The sequence below is a fragment of the Gracilinanus agilis genome, chromosome 3 (assembly GCF_016433145.1).
Source record: "Gracilinanus agilis isolate LMUSP501 chromosome 3, AgileGrace, whole genome shotgun sequence".
Lineage (NCBI taxonomy): Eukaryota > Metazoa > Chordata > Mammalia > Didelphimorphia > Didelphidae > Gracilinanus > Gracilinanus agilis.
The window spans coordinates 166,031,081-166,052,481 of NC_058132.1; the positions used below are offsets into that span (position 1 = coordinate 166,031,081).

A 21,401-nucleotide genomic window follows, 5' to 3' on the forward strand; every position below is an offset into this window, starting at 1 on the left:
AGTGACTTGCCCAGGGTCACACAGCTGGGAAGTGTCAGAGGCCGGATTTGAACCTAGGACCTCCCATCTCTAGGCCTAACTCTCAATCCACTGAGCTACACAGCTGCCTCCTAGCCCCATCTTTCTAGCCTTCTTCAGGGGAAACTATGATGCTGCAGCCAAAAAAAAACCAACACTATAAAATTTATTTTTTAAAAGTTCTGGGAGGATCTCACAATTTCTAAAGTCCCTTTCCCTGAGTGATACATTCTCTAACTTAATACCAAAATTTTCATTCTTTTGCTTAAAAAAAGTCAGAAATAGTATGTTCTTGGATTTAACTGGACTATATGACTGTGAAATAGTAAGAGGTATCCTGGAGGACAGATACAAAAGCAAAATGAAAGTCCTAATTAATGAGTTTCTTCAATTTTGTGAATTGCCTCTGGCTGCAGGTAATCATGAACATATTCTTAATGACTTTTTTATTCCCATCTCCACAGATGCCATCCAGGCCATGGAAACAGGAAATTACTCCACCGTGACTGACTTTATCCTCGCAGGATTAACAGATCAGCCAGAACTTAAGTTCCTCCTTTTCTTCTTATTCCTGTGCATCTATGTGACCACTGTCGTAGGAAATTTAGGCATGATCACACTGATTGCGTTCAGTTCCCACCTTCACACCCCCATGTACTATTTACTCAGTTGTTTGTCCTTCATTGATCTTTGCCATTCCACTGTCATCACTCCCAAAATGCTTGTTAACTTTATGTCAAAGAAGAACATGATCTCCTACAATGAGTGCATGACTCAACTCTATTTCTTTATCATTTTTATTGTTTCTGAGTGTCATTTGTTAACAGTGATGGCATATGACCGTTATGTCGCTATTTGTAGCCCTTTGTTATATAATGTCATTATGTCCTATCAGGTCTGCTCATGGCTGTTGGGTGGAGTGAGCATAATAGGCTTTCTTGCTGCTACTGCTCAGACAGGGTGCATACTCAGATCATTTTTCTGCAAGGACAACATCATCAATCATTATTTCTGTGATCTCAATCCCCTCTTAGAGCTTTCCTGCTATAGTACCTACACCTGTGAAGTGGTCATTCTATTCTTTGGTGTAATTAACATAATTTTCCCAATTCTGACCATCCTTAGTTCTTATTTCTTCATCATTGCCAGCATCCTCCGTATCCAATCGACAGAGGGAAGATTTAAAGCCTTCAGTACCTGCAGTTCCCACATAATTGTTGTTTCCATCTTCTATGGCTCTGCAGCATTCATGTACCTGCAACCCTCCTCGGTTAGTTCTATGGACCAGGGAAAAGTTTCCTCTGTGTTTTATACCATCCTTGTGCCCATGCTGAACCCTCTGATCTATAGCCTGAGGAACAAAGATGTCAAAGTTGCACTAATCAAAATCCTGGAGAGAAAAAAATTCTGGTGAAGAAAAGAAAAGTGAGAGTGACAGTGTTAGAGATTGGAAGATGCAATGTTAATTATTGGAAAATTGGGACCCACTAACATATCCATTGTGGGCATAGTCACTTTTCTATTATTTTTCTCTTTTCCTTGGCTTCTGTGTCTTTTTATCCACATTGGCCTGCATTTCTGAGAAGTAATGATAATGATTGATTCTACTTAGAAATAGTATCTATATCTTGTGCATTGGGTCTGATCTGTTGTTAATATTTTTACAATCCAATTATTGAGTAGGTGTAAGGGTACCCTACTCAATAAAAATAATTTTGTAATTCTACTTTATCAAGTCTAGATTTATGATTATTTCCAGGTTAAAGGTTGATTTGGTTTGGGTTCCAAATTCTGTCTTTCATACCCTATTAACCTGGAATTTCACCTTGTTGTATTCTTCAGCAGGAATCACTAGGAAATCTTAAAAATATTTTTGATCCTCTAGCCACCCAACCCTACTAAAGGTACTTGTGCCCCAGCAATAGGCATTGAGACTATTGGTCATTCAGTCTGTCAACTGCTGTATTCTTCAGGGCTTGGCAAAATCTTAAGGTTCACAGCAATTCAGTTGTACCTTTGTTTACTCTTCATGTTTTTGCTTTGATCAGAATCAAGAAAAATCCAAATAATTGCTGATAAGTCCTATTATGTTAACTTTTACTGTAAGTTTATTAAAATTAAATAAGTTGAAGAGGATCAGGTTATAAAGAAATAAATACACTATGGAATGTAGAAAAGAGAACCATCATATAGCTTCACCAATTGTTTCCAGTTTTATAAAGGGCACCACACACATGCACATACACACACATGTGTGTGTGCACATACCATGTCAGTTACCAGACTACTATCTCAATAAGGAGGAGAATACTGGAAGATCTATTCTCAGGCAAATATAACATGAATCTAGTTTGATTTAGCCCCTAAAATTATTAAATATGGCTACATGACTATATGAAATCTGAAGAGAAAGGAAATATAATTCAGAGGAAAGTGTGATGAGATTAGAGTTAAAGTACTTGGATTGAAATCCCAGAACTTTTTCCTCTGAATTTTATTGCTTCTCTGTTCAGATTTTATAAAATAGGAGAGCCATAATTAGTAATTTTAGGAGCTACATCAAATTAGATTCATATTACATGTGTCTGAGAATAGATCCTCCACTATAACTATGGACAAGTCATTTGAACTCTGATCCTATTTCCTCATCTGTAAAATCAGATAAATGACATTTAAGTTCCATCCCAACTCCAAATCAGAATCTCTGTTGTTGTTTTCCCTGAGTGACACACAAAGGGAATTATTGAAATGAGCAGTCAAACCTCTGAAATAGTCAAAACTTAGTTTATACTAATGGGGAAACATTTTACAGAATCAAAGAAAGCATTTTTGCTGTACTCATGGGATAAAGAGGTAATAGCATTCTTTAAAAGTGATAGGAAGAAAGATGTCCATAAATTCCATTGTTCTGTTTTTTTGGAACTACTTGTTACCAGCAAACAATGACACAAAGAACAAAAAAGAATCCTACCAAAAAGCAAAGTTTCAAAAATGTTCTTTGAATGTCTTACAAAAATTCCTAATATAAAGCAAGAGTTTTAAAAAAGAGCAAAAAAATCTTCAAAAACCAAATGAGAACAAGAAATGGCAAAAGAAATGAGAACTAGAGAAGAAAGAGATAAAAAGAAAATTAACAAACATTTCAACAAAACCTTACTTAAGAAAATAATTTCTTGAAAATTAGAATAAAATTCAAAGTCTCAAAAAAGAATAAAACAAAGATGAAAAACAGAATAAAATGTGAAGTATATCATAAGAAAAATAAATTATTTGGAAAGCAAATCTAGATACAATTTAAAAATTATGAGATTACTTGAATGTCCTGAATAAAAATTAGTCTAGACACCACATTTCAAGAAATAATAGAAGAAAACTCACCATATCTCTTAGAATCAGAAGGAAAAATAAAATTTGAAAGAATGCACTGGTCACCTCCTGAAAAAAAAATTCAAACTTTAGAATTAATAGAACTAATATGTGGAGCTATCAGATAAAGGACAGTAAAAGAACAATTTAGAAGAGTGATGTGTTTGGGAGTGGTGGAAAAGAATAAGTTTTTTCTTTGACATATTTAATTTAAGATATCTAAGAAATTATGATCACATAAAGGAATTTTGGAGTTAATAAACAATGAAGTGGAGCACTTGTAGGTAGAAATATCTATATGATGGCTCCATATGTATCTGAGGTGGAATGGAGGAATAGGTGATCACAATTTCTTAAATTGAAGGTTTTATTAATTGGGGAAGTATAGATAGTGAAGTCTTCTACATTCATGGCAGGATCTCTGATAATCAATAAAAGTCATCAGGATGTGGATTTGTCCATACATTTGGGTAGTGAATCTAGAGGAATGAGTGAAATTTTAGATTTACCAAAATCAAAAAGAGATAAATAAAGGTCCCTTTTATTAAAATTTGATTGTTCACTTTTCCTTACAACCAATTTTTTGATGTTATGCCACTTGGTATATATATATTACAAAAATTTGCCAAATATACATATATGCTTTGTTGATACTAATTCATTGCCTATGGTACCTTTCAGCAAAATGCAGAAATTGGCTTTGACACAGACATTCTTTATTTTAAGACCAGTACTCTATTTGTAACACCACATTGTCAAATTTATATGAATATTAACTATTCCCAATTAATAAATGGTCAAAAATATAGAAAGTTTTTAGATGAAGAAATCAAAGATATAGTTCGTATGAAAAATGCTTTGAATCATTATTGATTAGAGAAATGCAAATCAAAATAATTGAAATGTCATTTCACAACTATCAAGTTAACTAAAATGAAAAAAGGGCAAAATGACAAATGCTAGAGGGAATGTGGAAAAATGGGGAAACTAATAGACTATTGGTGGAACTGTGAACTGATATTTTGGAGAGTAATCTGTAATGATGTCCAAAAAGTTACAAAACTCTATATTAGGTCTGTTTTCTAAGGTGATTGGGGAAAAGGGAAAACATTCCAAAATATTTATAGCAGTTCTCTTTGTTATGGCAAAGTCCTGGAATTTGATAGGATACTCATCAACTGGGGAATGGCTAAGCAATTTGTGGAATATTACTATGATGGAGTACTACTGCCCCATAATAAATGATGAGCAGACCGATTTAATTTTACAAATGGAAAGACCTACATGAATTTATGAAGAGAGAAATGAGCAGAACCAAGAGACCATAATGTACAGTAATAGAAAAATTGTTTGATGAATAACTTGGCCACCTCCAGGAAAGAACTGATAGATAGAAATAAGTAAGACAGTTTTATATGTACTTATATATTTGTCAAATTATGCCTTCTCTAGTTCATGGACAGATGGGATGGAAGGACAGAGAGAGATACCTTGAAATTTTAATGTTATGAACAATTTTTAAAAAGTAAAAAATTATACTTTCTAATCCTCAAAATGAAATATAACTGTTTGATACATTGTTTGTTCTATTATTTCATGGTAGTTTGTTAGTATTATCTCCCCAATTCAAAAGCAAACTACTTCTAGACTAAGTTTTATAATTCCACCACTTTAACACATTGGTGAGCACAACCTAGTATGAATAAATACTTCCAGATTCATTACTTGGTGATGATAAACTGGTGAGTAGGGAAGATAAAATGCACCCACATTGAAGTTATTTTATACTGAGGAGCAAAAGATTATTTCTCTAGATTCTCATTTAACTTTTCCAATTTTTCTGCACGTTTTCTCTCTGTATTCCTGCCTACATTTGAGTTAGATATTACTTGTTCACATACTTAGAAAGTTGATTTCATGTTTTCTTGGAATATCACCTTTCAAAGGTCTTATTTTCTATATAATTTAATTGAATTTTATATTAATTCATAAATATTGGGTGATTTAACTATTGTAAAGATAACAATGCTAAATTTTACTCTATCAACTTGTTAAGGCTAGAAATTCCAAAGCAGTTACTAATCTTTGTTAGATTTTTCCACATTGGGAGCCTCCTTTACCTAAGAAATTGCAGGTCTAATTTTTAAAAAAACCTAACATAACCATCTCATGAGCACGCCAGAATTATTTTTCCTTTTCATTATTTCAAAATTTCCAGATGTGTTGCACTTCTAAGAAAGTTTGCCAGAAACTCACATACTTGTGACCTATTTATATATCTTGAGTACTCAAGAAAAGATGAAAAGAGGAGTATTCTATAAAGCAGCTGAATAAGTAAGCAAAGCATGATTAGAAGTCATTGATTAAGATGAATTGGGACAAGAATATGATCTAGAAGACAAATTATCTTTTCCAGGATAAGTCTGTATTGTAGATGAACTAAAACCCTAGAGAGGTATACACCAGTGTGTTCATAATAAGGTCCTTGGAAACTATGCATTAAAAATAAAATCCTAATGTCTCATGAACCAACAGTTCCAGTGAGATTGAGAGATGATATTTTCTTTCCTGCACAAACAAAGAACCCTTGGGATAAACTAATAATGAAAACATCATCTTATCATCTTTCAGAACTCCTAGGGCAACTGAGAAATTAAAATACATGCTTACATCGCTACAGAAGGAAAAGGAACAAAAAGATCCATACTGCAGATGATCACACTTGACTTCTTGACAAAGTGCATAGATTTCTTCAATGGAGACCCAACAGTGGAGGGTGTGTGCCTCAATTCAATTGTCTTAATCGTTTATATAAAAATCAATCATTGTGGGGGCCTCTCTGAAACCTGATTTTCTCATTTTCTTTGGTTTATTGCTAGCCCTGAGCATTATGGAGAATGCCTCTGAGTAGAAGACATCTAGAAATGTCTAAAAGTGTTTGGAATGCTAATGGCTTTAATCCCTTAGTGCCTTGGATAACTGCTTCAATATGAGAAGAATAGGAGAATAGGAGAAGAATAGAAGAATGTGAACAGGAGCTGAAGAGATAAGGGCCTTAGAAAGTGACTTAATGGAATACCTGGAAGTTATCCTCTTCCATAACTCCTGAGCATTCATTTTTGTCAACAGAATCAGTCTATACCAGTAACAAATTCCTCGCTAGTACAGGATGAGGAAAAGTTGGGCATAGTTCATTTCTGACTGTTGCATTTTGATGAACTATCATTCCAATATTAATTCTTAGACAAAGTAATAATAAGAATAAAAATAAGGTTAAGATGATGACTAAGGCAAAGACTAAAACCTAATAGTAATTAAGACTTTGACATGTCTTATCATGCCAAACATCAATGAGATCAACAACAATGAGAACAAGTACTACATAATCAAAAAGTTTGGGATTTAGAGGGACCCATTCGATGGAAAAATTTCCTTGGTGTACTGGGGAGAAGGGGGTATATGGAGATCTACTCTAATGGACTGCTTTCCCTTTCCTACAGGTCCACCACTTAGAGAAAGGAAATCATTCTGAAGTGACTGAGTTTATCATTGCAGGCTTAACAGACCAACCTGAACTCCAGATACCCCTTTTCATCTTCTTCCTGGGCATCTACATGGTCACTGTGGTAGGAAATCTGGGAATGATCATCCTAATTATTCTCAGTTCCCACCTTCACACCCCCATGTACTTTTTCCTCAGTTGTCTGTCCTTCTTTGACTTCTGTCAATCCACTGTCATCACCCCCAAAATGCTTGTGAACTTTGTATCAGAGAAGAACATCATCTCCTACTCTGAGTGCATATTTCAGCTCTATTTCTTCATCTTTTTAATAATTTCTGAGTATTACATGCTGGCAGTGATGGCATATGATCGCTATGTTGCCATCTGTAGCCCTCTACTCTATAATGTCATCATGTCCCATCAGGTCTGCTCCTGGTTAGTGGGTGGAGTAGTTGCTATAGCTGTGGTTGGTGCCACAGTTCATACAGGTTGCATGCTTAGAGTTTACTTCTGCAAGGACAATATTGTGAATAATTTCTTTTGTGATCTTCTTCCCCTCTTCAAACTTTCTTGCTCTGACACCTATATCAATGAAGTAGTACTTCTGGCTTTCAGTTCATTTAACCTTTTGGTCCCAACTGTAACTATTGTTAGTTCTTATGTTTTCATCCTCTTCAGCATACTCCGTATCCAGTCCACTGCTGGCAGATCTAAAGCCTTCAGTACTTGTAGCTCCCATATGATGGCTGTTTCTCTATTCTTTGGTTCAATTGCATACATGTATCTTCAGCCTTCTACCAACTCCATGGACCAGGGGAAAGTGTCCTCTGTGTTTTATACCATAGTTATCCCCATGCTGAACCCCCTTATCTACAGCCTCAGGAATAAAGATGTCAAGGTTGCGCTGAAGAAAATCCTAGAGAAAAGAGTATACTCATGAAAAGGGAAATGGTCATGATGATAGTATCAATCACTTTGTCAATGTTGCTTTTCTCTTACAGAAATATTATCTTGTCTTTTCATATGGCAGAATACAGTGATATGTTCCTTATTTCCACAACCCCATTCCTATCATGTCCCCTTGACTTCTGCCTCCCCTCCCAATCAGTCACATTATAGATTCTGTGTAATAATCAAGTGCAGATCTATTAGTAATGAAATGCTAAGTATCATGTATTAAGCCAGGGTGAATGCAAGCATTTTTAGAACCTTAGTGTTGTTTTTCACTCATACTATAGAGTTACCATTCTGTAATTTCCCTTCATTCTCATAAGAAGCTGATTTTCTATATTTAATAGCTAACATTTGCAAAGACTATGAAGCTTATAAAATTATTTACCTACATTATCTCACTTGATCCTCACAACCTTGAGAAAAGGTACCAGTGTACAGGGAAAGCAAAGATGAAAGAGGTTAAATTATTACTGCTAGTACTAGCTTGAGGTAACAATTGAACTCATATCTTTCTGACTCTAAGTACAAAGTTATTCACTATGCCACGTAGCTGCCTTATTGTACTAGAGAATTTTAGTTCTAAAAAGGGAGGAACTTCTAGTTTTTAAAATGAGGTATTTTAGACCTAGCATTAATAAATGCTTTGCTCAAGATTACACATGTTGAATTAAATTGGAATTTATGCAAGGGTATTTGATTCCTGAACTACTGCTCTTTCTACTGTAGCATTCTATCCCCCAGATCCATCTGTCTCTCACCTTGGCCTGCCATCCACTTCGTGATCGCATTTACTCTTATCTGTTTTTCTATGCTGCACTTAGTCAGGGTTTGTGACTCATAGCCTTCTTTATGTTCCACTTCTACTCTAGCTCATTTTATTGATGTGCTACTCAGGTCACCTTATTCTCTCATTCAACTAAATTCAATGATCATTTAGTCAACATTATATATGCATAACCCAAAAGTTAGTGAGAGTTCACTCATTTGAAAGGTAGTCTCTGAGTACAGTTACAACAAATTTATTTTTATTGATAATTTAGACAATATTTTTCTTAATTTTTAATGTCAATAATTTATTAGAGTAATATGGATACTAGATTAGTTGTGGGATATATATAATTTATTAGATATGGACACAGATGAAAGTTTTGATGCAAACCATAAACTAAGGTGGAGTCATTTACAGCTTGGGCAAAGTTACTAAACCTAAAGAAGGAAGGGGAGAGAGAGATGATAAGATATATCTAAGTTAATATTCTCTGCCCTCAAGGAGCATGTAGTGTATTCAGAGACAACACGTACTTATATTAAATATGTAGAAGATATTTTTGCTAGAAATACATGAAAGGAACTTGAGGAGGAAGGGTGGAGGTGAAAAGGTTTCATATACAAGGTGGTGTCTGACCTGAGCTGTCAAAAATCTAGGTATTCTAAAAGGTAGAGGGGAGGAGTGAATATATTTTAGGTAAGGGGGACAGTCAATGCAAAAGCATAGAAATTGGAGATCAACTATCATATGTGAGGAAGACTATGGGAGTCAGTCTTGCTGGATTGTAGTGTGAATGAAGGGAAGCAATATGCAATAATGCTAATATAGATTGGTGCTAAGTTGTTGAGGCTTTTAAATGATAAATGAAAACAATTATATGTGATCCTAGAATTAATGAAGTTTACTGAACAGGAGATTGGCAGGGTCATACCTAAGAATTAGGAAAATCACTTCGGCATCTATCCAAAGGATGGATTTGGAGTGGGGAAAATATCAAGTGGGGACTATTGCAGTAGTGGGGATAGAAGGGTATTGAAGAAGTTCAGGCAAAAGATAATAAAAATCAGAACTAGATTTTTGTGTCTTCAAATTGCGAGAGGGGACAAACATGAAAGAATCTGTATAGGTAAAAATGACAAGATTTGGCAACTGTTTTTATGTGATATGAAAATGATTATTTAAAACTAAAAATGAAGTTGGAAACTTGGGTAACTGACAGGATGGTTATACTTTTCAGCAGAAATGGGGCATTTCAGAAGAGAGATGAATATGGAAGAAAGATAATTAGTTGATTTGGACAGACCGAGTTTGAGATGTCTAAGTGATATTTTCTTTGCAATGTCCAGAAGACAGCGGACAACATGAGATAACAGTTCAGGATAGGAAAAAAATATATATGCATATATATACATAGCTTGCATATCAGATAGATAGATAGATAGTTAGATAGATTTGGAAGCCATTAATAGAAAGATGATAATTCAATATTGTGCATTGAAGCTAACCAAAAAGGAAAGTATAGAGGGAAAAGAAAAAAGAACCCAGGATGAAACCAGGGGGAGGATAGTTGGTCACAAAAAGTCAAATATGGCTGAATGGAAGAACGTATAGTAAGAATGAAAATTAGTATGGCTCTTTCAATCTCATAGAACCTAAACTTGCCTAATGAAATCCTTATCCAACTAATTTTTGTTTATTGATTGACCAAGATCAGTCACTGAGCCTCCATATGACCTTTTTTTTTTTTTAATTTCTTTCATGAAGGCATTATCCTGTCTTATTAGTGGCCAGGATAGGGGGCTGCTCCAAGAAAGAATTTCACAAACATAATGCAGAAACTGGAGGAAGAAGGAGTATGAGTATCAAAATGGAACAGCTAAAAGTCACTCTCAATTATATTCTCTTAAACCTGGGAGTCTGGGGGAACCTTGAAAGTCATCTAGTTTGATGCTTGCATTTTGTAGATGTAGAACTAAGGTCCACAGAGTTTAAATGACTTATCCAGGATAATAGATCTAGAAAGTAGTTGAAGTGAGATTTTAACCCTGGTCCTGCTAACTCCAAGTCAAATGCATTTACTCTCAATGTGTGGTTAAAAGCTCCATTTTATTTTCCATCAGCTATATATTTCCTATGCTAGTACAAAGTGACACACAGCTTTCATGTCAAATATGACTATGGAGTTAGAAGAATTACTTAGTGTCCATGAGGGTCTGAGAGGTAGATGTAAAGGGAATGAGAGAGAACAAGGATGAGTCTACCTTTCTGTGTGAGCCTCTGATGGATGATGACGATTATTGGGAGTCTCTCTAAAGTAATACCTTTTTCCTATTCATAATGGATATTGCAATGATTGTGGCACAAATGTAACTTTTTTCCAGCTATTTACTCAGAGCTCTCTAAGGATGTCTATGCAAATGCCACTTTTAAAGTGATCTCCCAGGCCCTTTTCTTCCTAGACATGCAAAGTTTTTTTGCGTTTTTTTTCCCCTCATACAGGATTCATTGCAGTCCTGAGATTGTAGACTTAAGAGAAGGTCCTTTGCACAGTCTGAGACTGTAGCAGAGTGAAGACTAGGTATCACAATGGTTGCCCAATCTAGAGATGCAGGCGATACATTCAGATCAGGATATGTGGATATGTAGATAGGTAGGAAACAGCTAGAGAACTGCACCAAGTTCTTTTAGTCCATCTTCTGCATCAGGACACAAATCAACTTAATGTTTTCAAAAACACCTAGCAAGATAATTCACACCTCCTAAATCACTTTCAAAACTATGATATAATAAAGTGTAAAGAATCCTGAAAATGGAGTCAGGAAAATCGGTTTTGGATCTTCAGACACTTGATATGTGGTCCTAGAGAAGTCACCAAATCTCTCTGGGCCTCAGTTTATTTTTCTGTAAAATAAGGGACAGAATGATTCCATGTCTTTGCAAATCCCCTCAAGTTCTAAATCTGTGATCCTGCGATTTATGATCCTTCATGATTAACTAAAATCCATTTTTGACTTCTGAAAAATTAGTGAAAAAGTATGTTGGGGAAGAAGAGAAACAAATTTGCCTATTTCCACTGGTATGGAGAAGCTTGGCATGAGACATGTTTGTTTATGTTCACATTGATGCCCATCAATTCATACAGATTGATATACAGATATACCGATATGGATATGAATAAAACACTGGCCTCAAATCTTCGTTTTCAGATGCCAAAACACAGAGAGACTTCTCTGCTCATCTGATATCTTCCTAATTCAAAGAACTATTAAAATGAACTAAAAAAAGATCATGAGGATCCAGATTATGATTTCTGTTTATCACTATTTAATTTATTTCATAGTTAAAAAACATATCTGCAGAACAATTAACTCAACATAAGCCATAGAAGATAAACTGATACAGTGAGGAAAATATCAAAGGAACTGGGAATACAGCAAATATCTGGCTTCTTGGTATGACCCTGGGCAAGTCACTTAACCTCATTTTGCCTCAGTCTCTTCAGAATAACAATAGCAGTACCTCCCATTTGTGAGGATCAAATGAGATAATAATTGTAAGCAAGAATATAAATGTTAACTGCTACTATTATTATTATTCCTGAAGTTTACTCATTGATCTGTGACAGGATACTTAGAAAGTAAAGTGAATGAAATGAATAACCATTTTTTCCTTATTATGTCTAACTTTTTATGCTTTGATATTTTGTCTACTCTCACCTAACCCAGTTATCTACCCATGTCCTCTAATACTACTCAAATTAAGCCTTTCCTTCTAGTAAGTCTCATTTTTTCATATTTCACGCACTTTACACATTCATTGTGTTCCCTAGCTTTGCTCAGGTAATTCCATTTAACCAGAATGTCCTTTCTTCATGCTAAATATCAAATTTTACCTCTTTTTCTAAGAATGGATCAATTTTCACCCTCTCAGTGAAGCCTATATCAAAGGTGCTTATATAAGTTAACATTCATATTAGCACTTAATTTCATAATTTTGAATAGAATTAAAATTATTCCATTGGTATCATCATGTCTCAAATTACTAAATTGAACCAGTTTAAGGCAGTAAACAGTTGTGCTTCATATCGATGTCCCTCAACTAAGGGCCACAGGTATAATTTATGTTTAATAAATATACTGATGTGTTAATTGATGGTCCTCATTTATTGAGAAGGTAAGGAGGTACAAGATGATGGAAGAGTCACTTTATTTCACCATGATGCCTCAATACAAGCAAAATTTCTGGGTCTATTATTTCATGCAATAATTTTTTTTATTTTTTTTAAAACCCTTACCTTCCGTCTTGGAGTCAATACTGTGTATTGGCTCCAAGGCAGAAGAGTGGTAAGGGTAGGCAATGGGGGTCAAGTGACTTGCCCAGGGTCACCCAGCTAGGAAGCATCTGAGGCCGGATTTGAACCTAGGACCTCCCATCTCTAGGCCTGGCTCTCAATCCACTGAACTACCCAGCTGCCCCCTCATGCAATAATTTTAAGGATGACCCATTTTTCTTCTTTTGGTGCTTTTCCTAAAATCAAATAAGAGACTATGAACATGCTGAAAGAATAGAATAAGTTTCTTCTAATATGTCTTCTTGACTTTTTTATAATTTATTTTTGTTTTTTATATATAACATAATATACTATGTAACATTATTCATTATAAATTTGTAATAAATATGCTTATCCAAGAGAAACAAATTCTCACATTAATTATATTCAAAAATGTCTCATTCTTTTCTTCCCCATCCATTCCATTTTCTCACTTCCCAAGAAAGCAGTCTGCATATATATGTATGAACATAAATATATTATATATATGAACATACATATATTTCCCTGCTTGTCATATTGTGAAATAAGACCAATATTGCTTACACTAGAGAAAAATTTATTGAGGAAATCAATTGAAAAACGGTATGCTTCAACCTGCCTTCAAACTCTATCTGTTCCTTCTATGGAGGTGGACAGCCCTTTTCACATTGAGACCCTTGGATCCTTCTTGTGTTGAAAAAATTGAGTCACCCACAGTTGATAATTATGTACTATTATTGTTATTATGTGCAAGGATCTCCTGATTCTGTTTATTTCACTTTGCATCACTTCATAGATGTCTTTCCAGGATTTTATGTGATCATTTTATTTGTCATTTCTTAAGGCACAATAGTATTCTATTAAAATTATATACCACAACTTTTCCAACCATTCCCCAATTGAGGGACATCCCTTCAGTTTCCAGTTCTTTACCACCACAAAGAACTGCTATAACTATTTTAGAGCATATTCTTTTCCTTTTTTCTTGATCATTTTAGGAAATCTAATTGTGGTATTAGTTCTAGGTATATTACTTAATCAAAAGGTATATGCAGTTTTAAAACTCTGAGTATAATTCCAAATTGTTCTTCAAAATGGTTTCAGAAATTCACAGTTCCACCAACTATGTATTAGCATTCCTATTTTCCATATCCTCCTCAACATTTGCAATTTTGTCCTTTTATCACTTTAGATGTTAAATAGTATTAAAGAGTTGTTTTAATTTGCATTTCTCTAGTCATTAATGATTTCGAGTTATTTTCAGATAGTTACATATAGCTTGGACTTCTAAATCAAAAAACTATCTTTTCATATTTTTGACCATTTATCATTTGATGAATGGTTCAGACTCATATATTTGACAAAGTTCTCTAAATATTTTAGGTATTAGAACTCTATCAAAGAAACTGTCCAAGATATTTCCCAACTTATTGTTTTCACTCTACTCTTGGATAGATTAGTTTTATTTGCACAAAAACTTCAATTTAATGAATACAAAATTATTTTGCAATTCAAAATACTTATATCTCTTGTTCATTTATTAATTATTTTTCTATCCATAGATAATATGTTCCCTATTCTTCTAATTTTTATGACAGGTCATGTATCTTTCTTTTATTCTATTTAGAAAAATGGTGCAAAACATTAGTCTCTATCTAATTTCTGCCAAATTGCCTTCTAGTTTTTTTAATAATTTTTATGAAATAGTGAACACTTATTACCAAAACTTGGAACTTTATCCTTGTCAAACATAAGATTACTATAATATTTTAAGACTATTTGTGGTATGTTTATTCTGTACTACTAATCTACTTTTCTATTTCTTAACAAGTACCAGATTTTCTTTTTATTCATGATTTCTGGACATTTTGAATTTTAAAATTGTTTCTCTCACAGAGTCATATTCACCTGTGAGGATATATTAAGTAGACTTTTATCCTGTGTCAAACATCTATGTAAAAAATTTTAGTACAAAGTCAAAAGGAGAGAGTTGGAACATACATGTGAAATTTCTTTTAAAAAATCTTTGAGGTGTTATTGCATAAAATGTATTATTGAATAAACTTCCATATAAAAACCCAATGAAATCAATATTTGTTTAATGAAAAAGCAATAATCATACAAACAACTCGCTATACAGAGCACTTTACCAACATTACTGAATAGCAAATGGTATTCTGTTATTATCTTGTCATAAACTGAAGATACTGAAGAGGCTGGTCAATATGATATGAATGAAACAATTGCAGCCATGGCTTAAGGAATTGGAATTCAACATTTGACTCTCATTTTTAGATTAAATATAATTCATAATTAGCATAGTACCTGGCACATAGTGTTTAATAAATGTGTGTTACCTTGTTGTTGACATGAGAACAAACTGATAAAGGCTTAACTGCAATTCTTACTAATTTAAGGATATCCATTCATATCCAAACCTTTAAGTGTTTTAATAGGAATGTGCTGTATTTTGTCAAAAGATTTTTCTGTATCTATTGATATAAATTACTTTGGTGATGTAACCAATTATATTAAACATTTCCCATGTAAAATTATATCTATATAATTGGCATAAAACCTGTTTGGTTATTATTTATAATTTTGATGACATATTGTTGTAGTCTCCTGACTAATATTTTATTTAGAATTTTTACATCCATATTCATTAATGGAATTGGTCTATAATTTTCTTCCTCTGTTTTTTATCTTACTGGTTTAGATATAATCTATGTATTTGTTTCATGAAATGGGTTTGGTAGAATTTCTTCTTCACCAGTTGTCCTAAATAATTTATTTGATATTAGAACAAGATGATCTTTAAATATTTGATAAAATTCAATTGAAAATCCATCTGGCCCTGAGGCTTTTTTCTTAAGAAGTCCTTTCATAACCTGTACAATTTCATTTTCTATAATAGGTTTATTTAAATATTCTGTTTCCTCCTCTTTTGTGTAGGTGATTCATATTTTGTAAGTATTTATCCATTTTATTTAATATTTAATTTATTGACATATAATTAGGCAAGATAATTACTAATAATTGTTTTTATTTCATTTTCATTACTGTAAGTTCACCTTTTTTCATTTTCGAGGCTAGTGATTTGGTTTTCTTCTCACTCTTTTTAAATCATATTAGTCAATGATTTGTCCCATTTGGTTTTTTCATGAAACTGCCTTAATTTTATTTATTAATTCAATAGTTTTTGTACATTCAGGTTTATTCATCTAAACCTTTAATTTTTAGGTTTTCCAATTTAGTATTTAATTAGGGATTTTTAAAACCCTTACCTTCTGGCTTAAAACCAATACTGTGTGCCTCAGTGGACAGAGAATCAGGCCTACTCACTTAATCCCCATTGCCTAGTCCTTATCACTCTTCTACCTTGGAGCCAATATTTAGTATTGATTCTAACATGGAAAGTAAGGGTTTTTTTTAAATCAATACTCTGAATCTGTTCCAAGTCAGAAGAGTGGTAAGGGCTAGCAAGGGGGTTAAAGTGACTTGCCCAGGGTAAGAGCTAGGAAAGTGTCTGAGGTCAGATTTGAACCCAGGACCTCCCATCTCTGGGACTGGCTCTCAATCCACTGAACTATGAAGGGGTATCCCCAATTTGTTTTTGTTTTCAGTCTTTTAGTTGTATATTCAATTCATCCATCTATTCTTTCTCTATTTTCTTAATATAAGTATTTAAATATATAAATTTTCTTTTAATTATTGCTTGAGACATTGGACAAAAGGCCAGAAAAAAAGATATTTTCACTATATTTTTCTCCTTCAGCTCCTTTTCTGAAAAAGATACCTTTCTGAACCCACTTTTACATAATGGAAGGCAAAGAAAATGATCAATTTATTTATGCTATTATGTGATTAATGGAAATCAATAGGAAAGGGAAGGAAGGAAGAAGGGAGGGGAGAAAGAAGAGGGGAAGTGGAAGAAGGGAAGGAGGGAAATAAATACACTATTGCATCTTTTTTTTCCATTACTTCAAATTTCCCAGAAATGTTTCATCTTTAGGAAAGTACTAGTAAGAGACTCATTCTAAATCTTTAGTGTGATGTGTCTGAATCAATCCTACCACTCCACCTTGGCATCAATCCACAAGCCAGGTTACAGCAGGGAATTCTTCCCTCCAGAGGAAATCTATTAAACAAGAAGAGATGAAAGGGGTGTGCCAAGTTAAAAAAGAAGAGACAAACACCAGTGATTTCTTCCCAACACTGCTGGATATTTACTGAGGTAAGACCTGGGGGATCCACTGTCTCAGAACCCCTAATAAGGTCCAAGGAATTTGCAATTGAAGGCTCAGACTCTCATATTGATTAATTAAGACTGGAGAGATTATGGTAAGATAAGCACATTTATACACTGGTGGTCAACCTATGAATAAATAGAATTAATAAAAATTATTTTATTAATTTGGAAATTTACAAATAATAAGTGGTTATATCAACCAATTCTTCTGCTAAAACTGAGAAGTTATATTTTTCTTTCATGTATTATTAGACAGTTATCTGAAATGATGATTCCAGTATTTGTCTCCTCAAGATAAAGACATGTTTATCTTGTTTTCACAAAAGAAGCAGAAGGATCAGAGCCAGAGATTATTGCTGATTGCCCCATTAAGGCCATTTCTCATTTGTATATTGTGTCAAAGACAGTAGAAGGCTTAATATTAGAAGGTAAGTATATGACTCACATTTCCTGGTTCATCTTTCTGAACTCAAAGCTAGGGGAGCTCAGTGCTACTGAAGGTTTTGCCCATTCTCTTTCACTTTCCACTAACTATGACTAGTGAAATGCTGGTGACTCAAAGAACAAGCACTCACTAAGTATTTACAATGTACTAGGTGGTTGGATAGAGACAAAAGTTATATATTTTCCTCAGTGACGGACCTTGCAATTTAGCCAGAGACAGCGTGCACTTATATCAAACACATAGAAGATAACTTTTGTAGGAAAAGTATTAGGAACTGAGGATGGGGACAGGACAGAAAAAGTTTCATGTAGAAGGTGGTACTTGATCTGCGCCATGCAGAAATCTAGGGATTCTAAAAGGCAGAAGTGAAGAGTTAGTATATTTCTGATATCGGAGACAACCAGCATAATGGCATAGAAAATGGAGATGAACAGTTGTGGATAAGGAAACTATAATGTACATTAAGGGGGCAATATGCAATAAGGCTTGGAAGGATAGGTTGGTGCTAAGCTGTGGAAGTCTCTAAATCACAAATGGAAAATGTTATATTTGATCCTAGAGGTAATGAAAGTTATGGAATAGAAAGAAGATTGGCATAGTCACACCTGAGAATTAGGAAAAATCACTTCTTTGCCTATACAAAGAATAGATTAGAGTGGGGAAATATCAAGTAGGAGACTGTTGCAATAGAGGAGACAGAAGGGTATTTTAGAAGTTCAGCCAAAAGGTAATAAGAACCAGAACAAAGTCATTGGGTATGTAAGGGAAGAGAGGAGACAAATGTTGTAAAGGTAAAAATGAAAAGATTTAGCAACTGTTTTGATATATGGGACTAAATGAAAATTTAAGAATGATCATGAACCTGGGTAACTGAGAGGATAGTGATGGTTTCAGAAGAAATGGGGCAGTTCAGAAGAGAGATGAATATTGAGGAAAAGATATGGAGCAGCTTTGCTCATTTTGAATTTGAGATGTCTAAGAGATTTTTTTAATGTCCAAGAGACAACTAGTGATGATGTGGGATGACAGCTCAAGATAGAAACTAGGGCTGCATATAATTTGGAAGTCATTAACATAAAGATGAAAATTAAATGCCTGTGAGTTGATAAAGTCTACCAAAAAGGAAAATGTAGAGGGAAAAGTAAAATAAATTCAGGATAGAATTAAGGGGAGGGTAGTTAGTGGGTATGATATAGGTGTTGTTCCAGCAAAAAAGACTTGAGAAGGATTACTCAGACGGATAGGAGGAGAACCATGAGGGAGCAGTGTCACGAAAACCCAAATATAGTTATATGGAAGCATGAATAGTGAGAAAGAGAATTATAATGGCTCCTTCAGTTGCCCAGAATTTAATCTATTCTTATATAATCCTTATCTACTTAATTTTCTTTTACCAAATGATTATTGGTCACTGATCCTCTACATGACCTTTTTCTTATTTTTGACATGGAAATATTATCCCACCATAGGAAAGTACAGCCCCCAAGTAATGACTGATCCAACAGAATTCACGAATATGTTGTAAAAGCTAGAGGCAGAAAAATGCATATGAGTATTTAAAGAAAAAAACAGCTAAAAGTCATTCCCTTCCTTGTAGGATTTTATACAATTTATAGCTAAAAAAGCCTTCTAGTTGGATGTCTATATTTTATAGATGGGAAACTAAGGTCCACAGAACTTAATTGACTTACCCACGAGCTTTAAAGCAGCAAAGATGGGATTTTAACCCAGGTCTTGCTAATTCCAAATCAAAATATTCCATCCACTACAGCATATTTCATGTTGTCAGCAATTGTATTCCATTTTCCAACAGCCATATTTACATCTTTGCTATTCTAGAACAAAACTGGAAAGAGATTCCATGACAATTACTATGAGGTTAGAAGAATCACTTGATATCCAGTGGCATAAAATGTAAAGGGTCTGAGAGAAAACAAGGATATCAATCTACCATTTTGCATGAGATTCTGATGAGTAAGAGTAATTAGGAGTTTCTCTAAAGTAGTACTTCTTTCCTATCCCCACAGATGCTTTCCCAGAAAATGGCCATGAGAAATAATTCTCCAGTGACTGAATTTATCCTTTCAGGGCTAACTGACTGGCCAGAGATCCAGCTGCCCCTCTTCTTCCTATTTCTTGGTGTTTATGTGGTCACTGTGGTGGGGAACCTGGGCATGATCATACTGATTGGGCTCAGTTCTCACCTTCACACCCCCATGTACTATTTTCTCAGTAGCTTGTCCTTCATTGATCTCTGTCACTCCACTATAATCACACCCAAAATGCTGGTGAAATTTGTGTCAGAGTATAACATAATCTCCTATCCTGAGTGCATAACTCAGCTCTACTTCTTCCTTATTTTTGCTATAGCTGAGTGCCACATGTTGGCAGTGATGGCATATGATCGTTATGTTGCCATCTGTAACCCCCTGCTTTACAATGTCACCATGTCCCATCAGGCCTGCTCATGGCTCATGGGTTGGGTGTACCTGCTGGGCTTAGTTGGTGCCACAGCTCACACCAGCTGCATTCTTAGAGTGCTCTTATGTAAGAATCACATCAGTCATTACTTCTGTGATCTCCTTTCCCTCTTGAAGCTCTCTTGTTCCAGTACTTATGTCAATGAAGTGGTGATTTTGTGCTTTAGTGCATTTAATATCCTCATCCCCAGCATTACCATTATCTGCTCCTACATCTGCATCATTGCCAGCATCCTCCAAATTCGCTCCTCTGAAGGGAGGTCCAAGGCTTTCAGTACCTGCAGCTCTCATGTGTCAGCAGTTGCCCTCTTCTATGGCTCTGCCGCATTCATATATCTGCAGCCCTCTTCAGAAAACTCCACAGACCAGGAAAAAGTGTCTTCTGTTTTTTATACCATCTTTGTGCCCATGTTGAACCCCCTGATCTATAGCCTGAGAAACAAGGATGTAAAAGTTGCCATCATGAAAATTCTGGAGAGGAGAAGGCTCATATAATCAATGTCAATACTAGTTCCATGAAACCAGTCACAAATAATAGTGCTATTTGTTTTCACTTGAGATTTTTGGGATGGGATGTGAAAAGTTCATCATCTTTCCCTTATAGTTAGTGGGATTCCTCTATTTCTTCTATTTCTCCACCGCCGCTTCCTAAGCTTGCCTCCATTCCCATTCATTCTACAGATATGATGTAGAGAAATTCTAAGAGCAAAAGTCTACTAATAGCAATGATGGTATTTCACCTGCAATATATTATAGTAGGTCTGTGATTTAACTAATGAAATCCATTATTTTTGTTTCTTCTTAGTTGTATTTCATTAGAGGAATAGGCTTAACTAAATTATGATAAAGGATAGTGGGTTAAAAGCATTGTAGCTGAATGGAAAACACAGAACCACTTGGATTAAGAGGGATGGAAGGGGAAGGAAATAAGTATTTATATAGCAACTGCTATGTGCCAGAAACTGAAAAAAAATTGCAAATATTGTCTCATTTTCACAATTAATTGGAGAAATACAAATTAAAACAACTCTGAGGTACCATCTCATATCTGTCAGATTGGCTAACATGACAGAAAAGGAAAATAATAAATATAGGAAAGGATGTAGGAAAATGTAAACACTCATACACTGTTGGTAGAGCTGTGAACTGATGCAACCATTTTGGAGTACAATCTGGAATCATGTCTGAAGGGTCATAAAACTGCATACCTTTTGATCCACTACTAGGTCTGTAAATTAAAGAGATAAAATATGGGGGGAAAGGACCTATTTGTCAAAAAATATGTACAGCAACTCTTTTGGTG

General features: G+C 34.5%; 3 protein-coding genes across 3 annotated transcripts; all 3 read left to right on the forward strand.

Moving 5' to 3' along the window:
• Positions 1-490: 490 nt before the first annotated feature.
• Positions 491-1,432, forward strand: LOC123240656 (olfactory receptor 150-like). The gene has a single exon (XM_044668369.1). The coding sequence runs from the start codon at positions 497-499 to the stop codon at positions 1,430-1,432; it is 936 nt and encodes a 311-aa protein (XP_044524304.1). The 5' UTR covers positions 491-496.
• Positions 1,433-6,884: 5,452 nt separating this feature from the next.
• Positions 6,885-7,826, forward strand: LOC123240657 (olfactory receptor 150-like). The gene has a single exon (XM_044668370.1). The coding sequence runs from the start codon at positions 6,999-7,001 to the stop codon at positions 7,824-7,826; it is 828 nt and encodes a 275-aa protein (XP_044524305.1). The 5' UTR covers positions 6,885-6,998.
• An 11,819-nt stretch (positions 7,827-19,645) lies between these two features.
• LOC123238951 (olfactory receptor 8G1-like) lies at positions 19,646-20,593 on the forward strand. The gene has a single exon (XM_044666207.1). The coding sequence runs from the start codon at positions 19,646-19,648 to the stop codon at positions 20,591-20,593; it is 948 nt and encodes a 315-aa protein (XP_044522142.1).
• Positions 20,594-21,401: the final 808 nt, after the last annotated feature.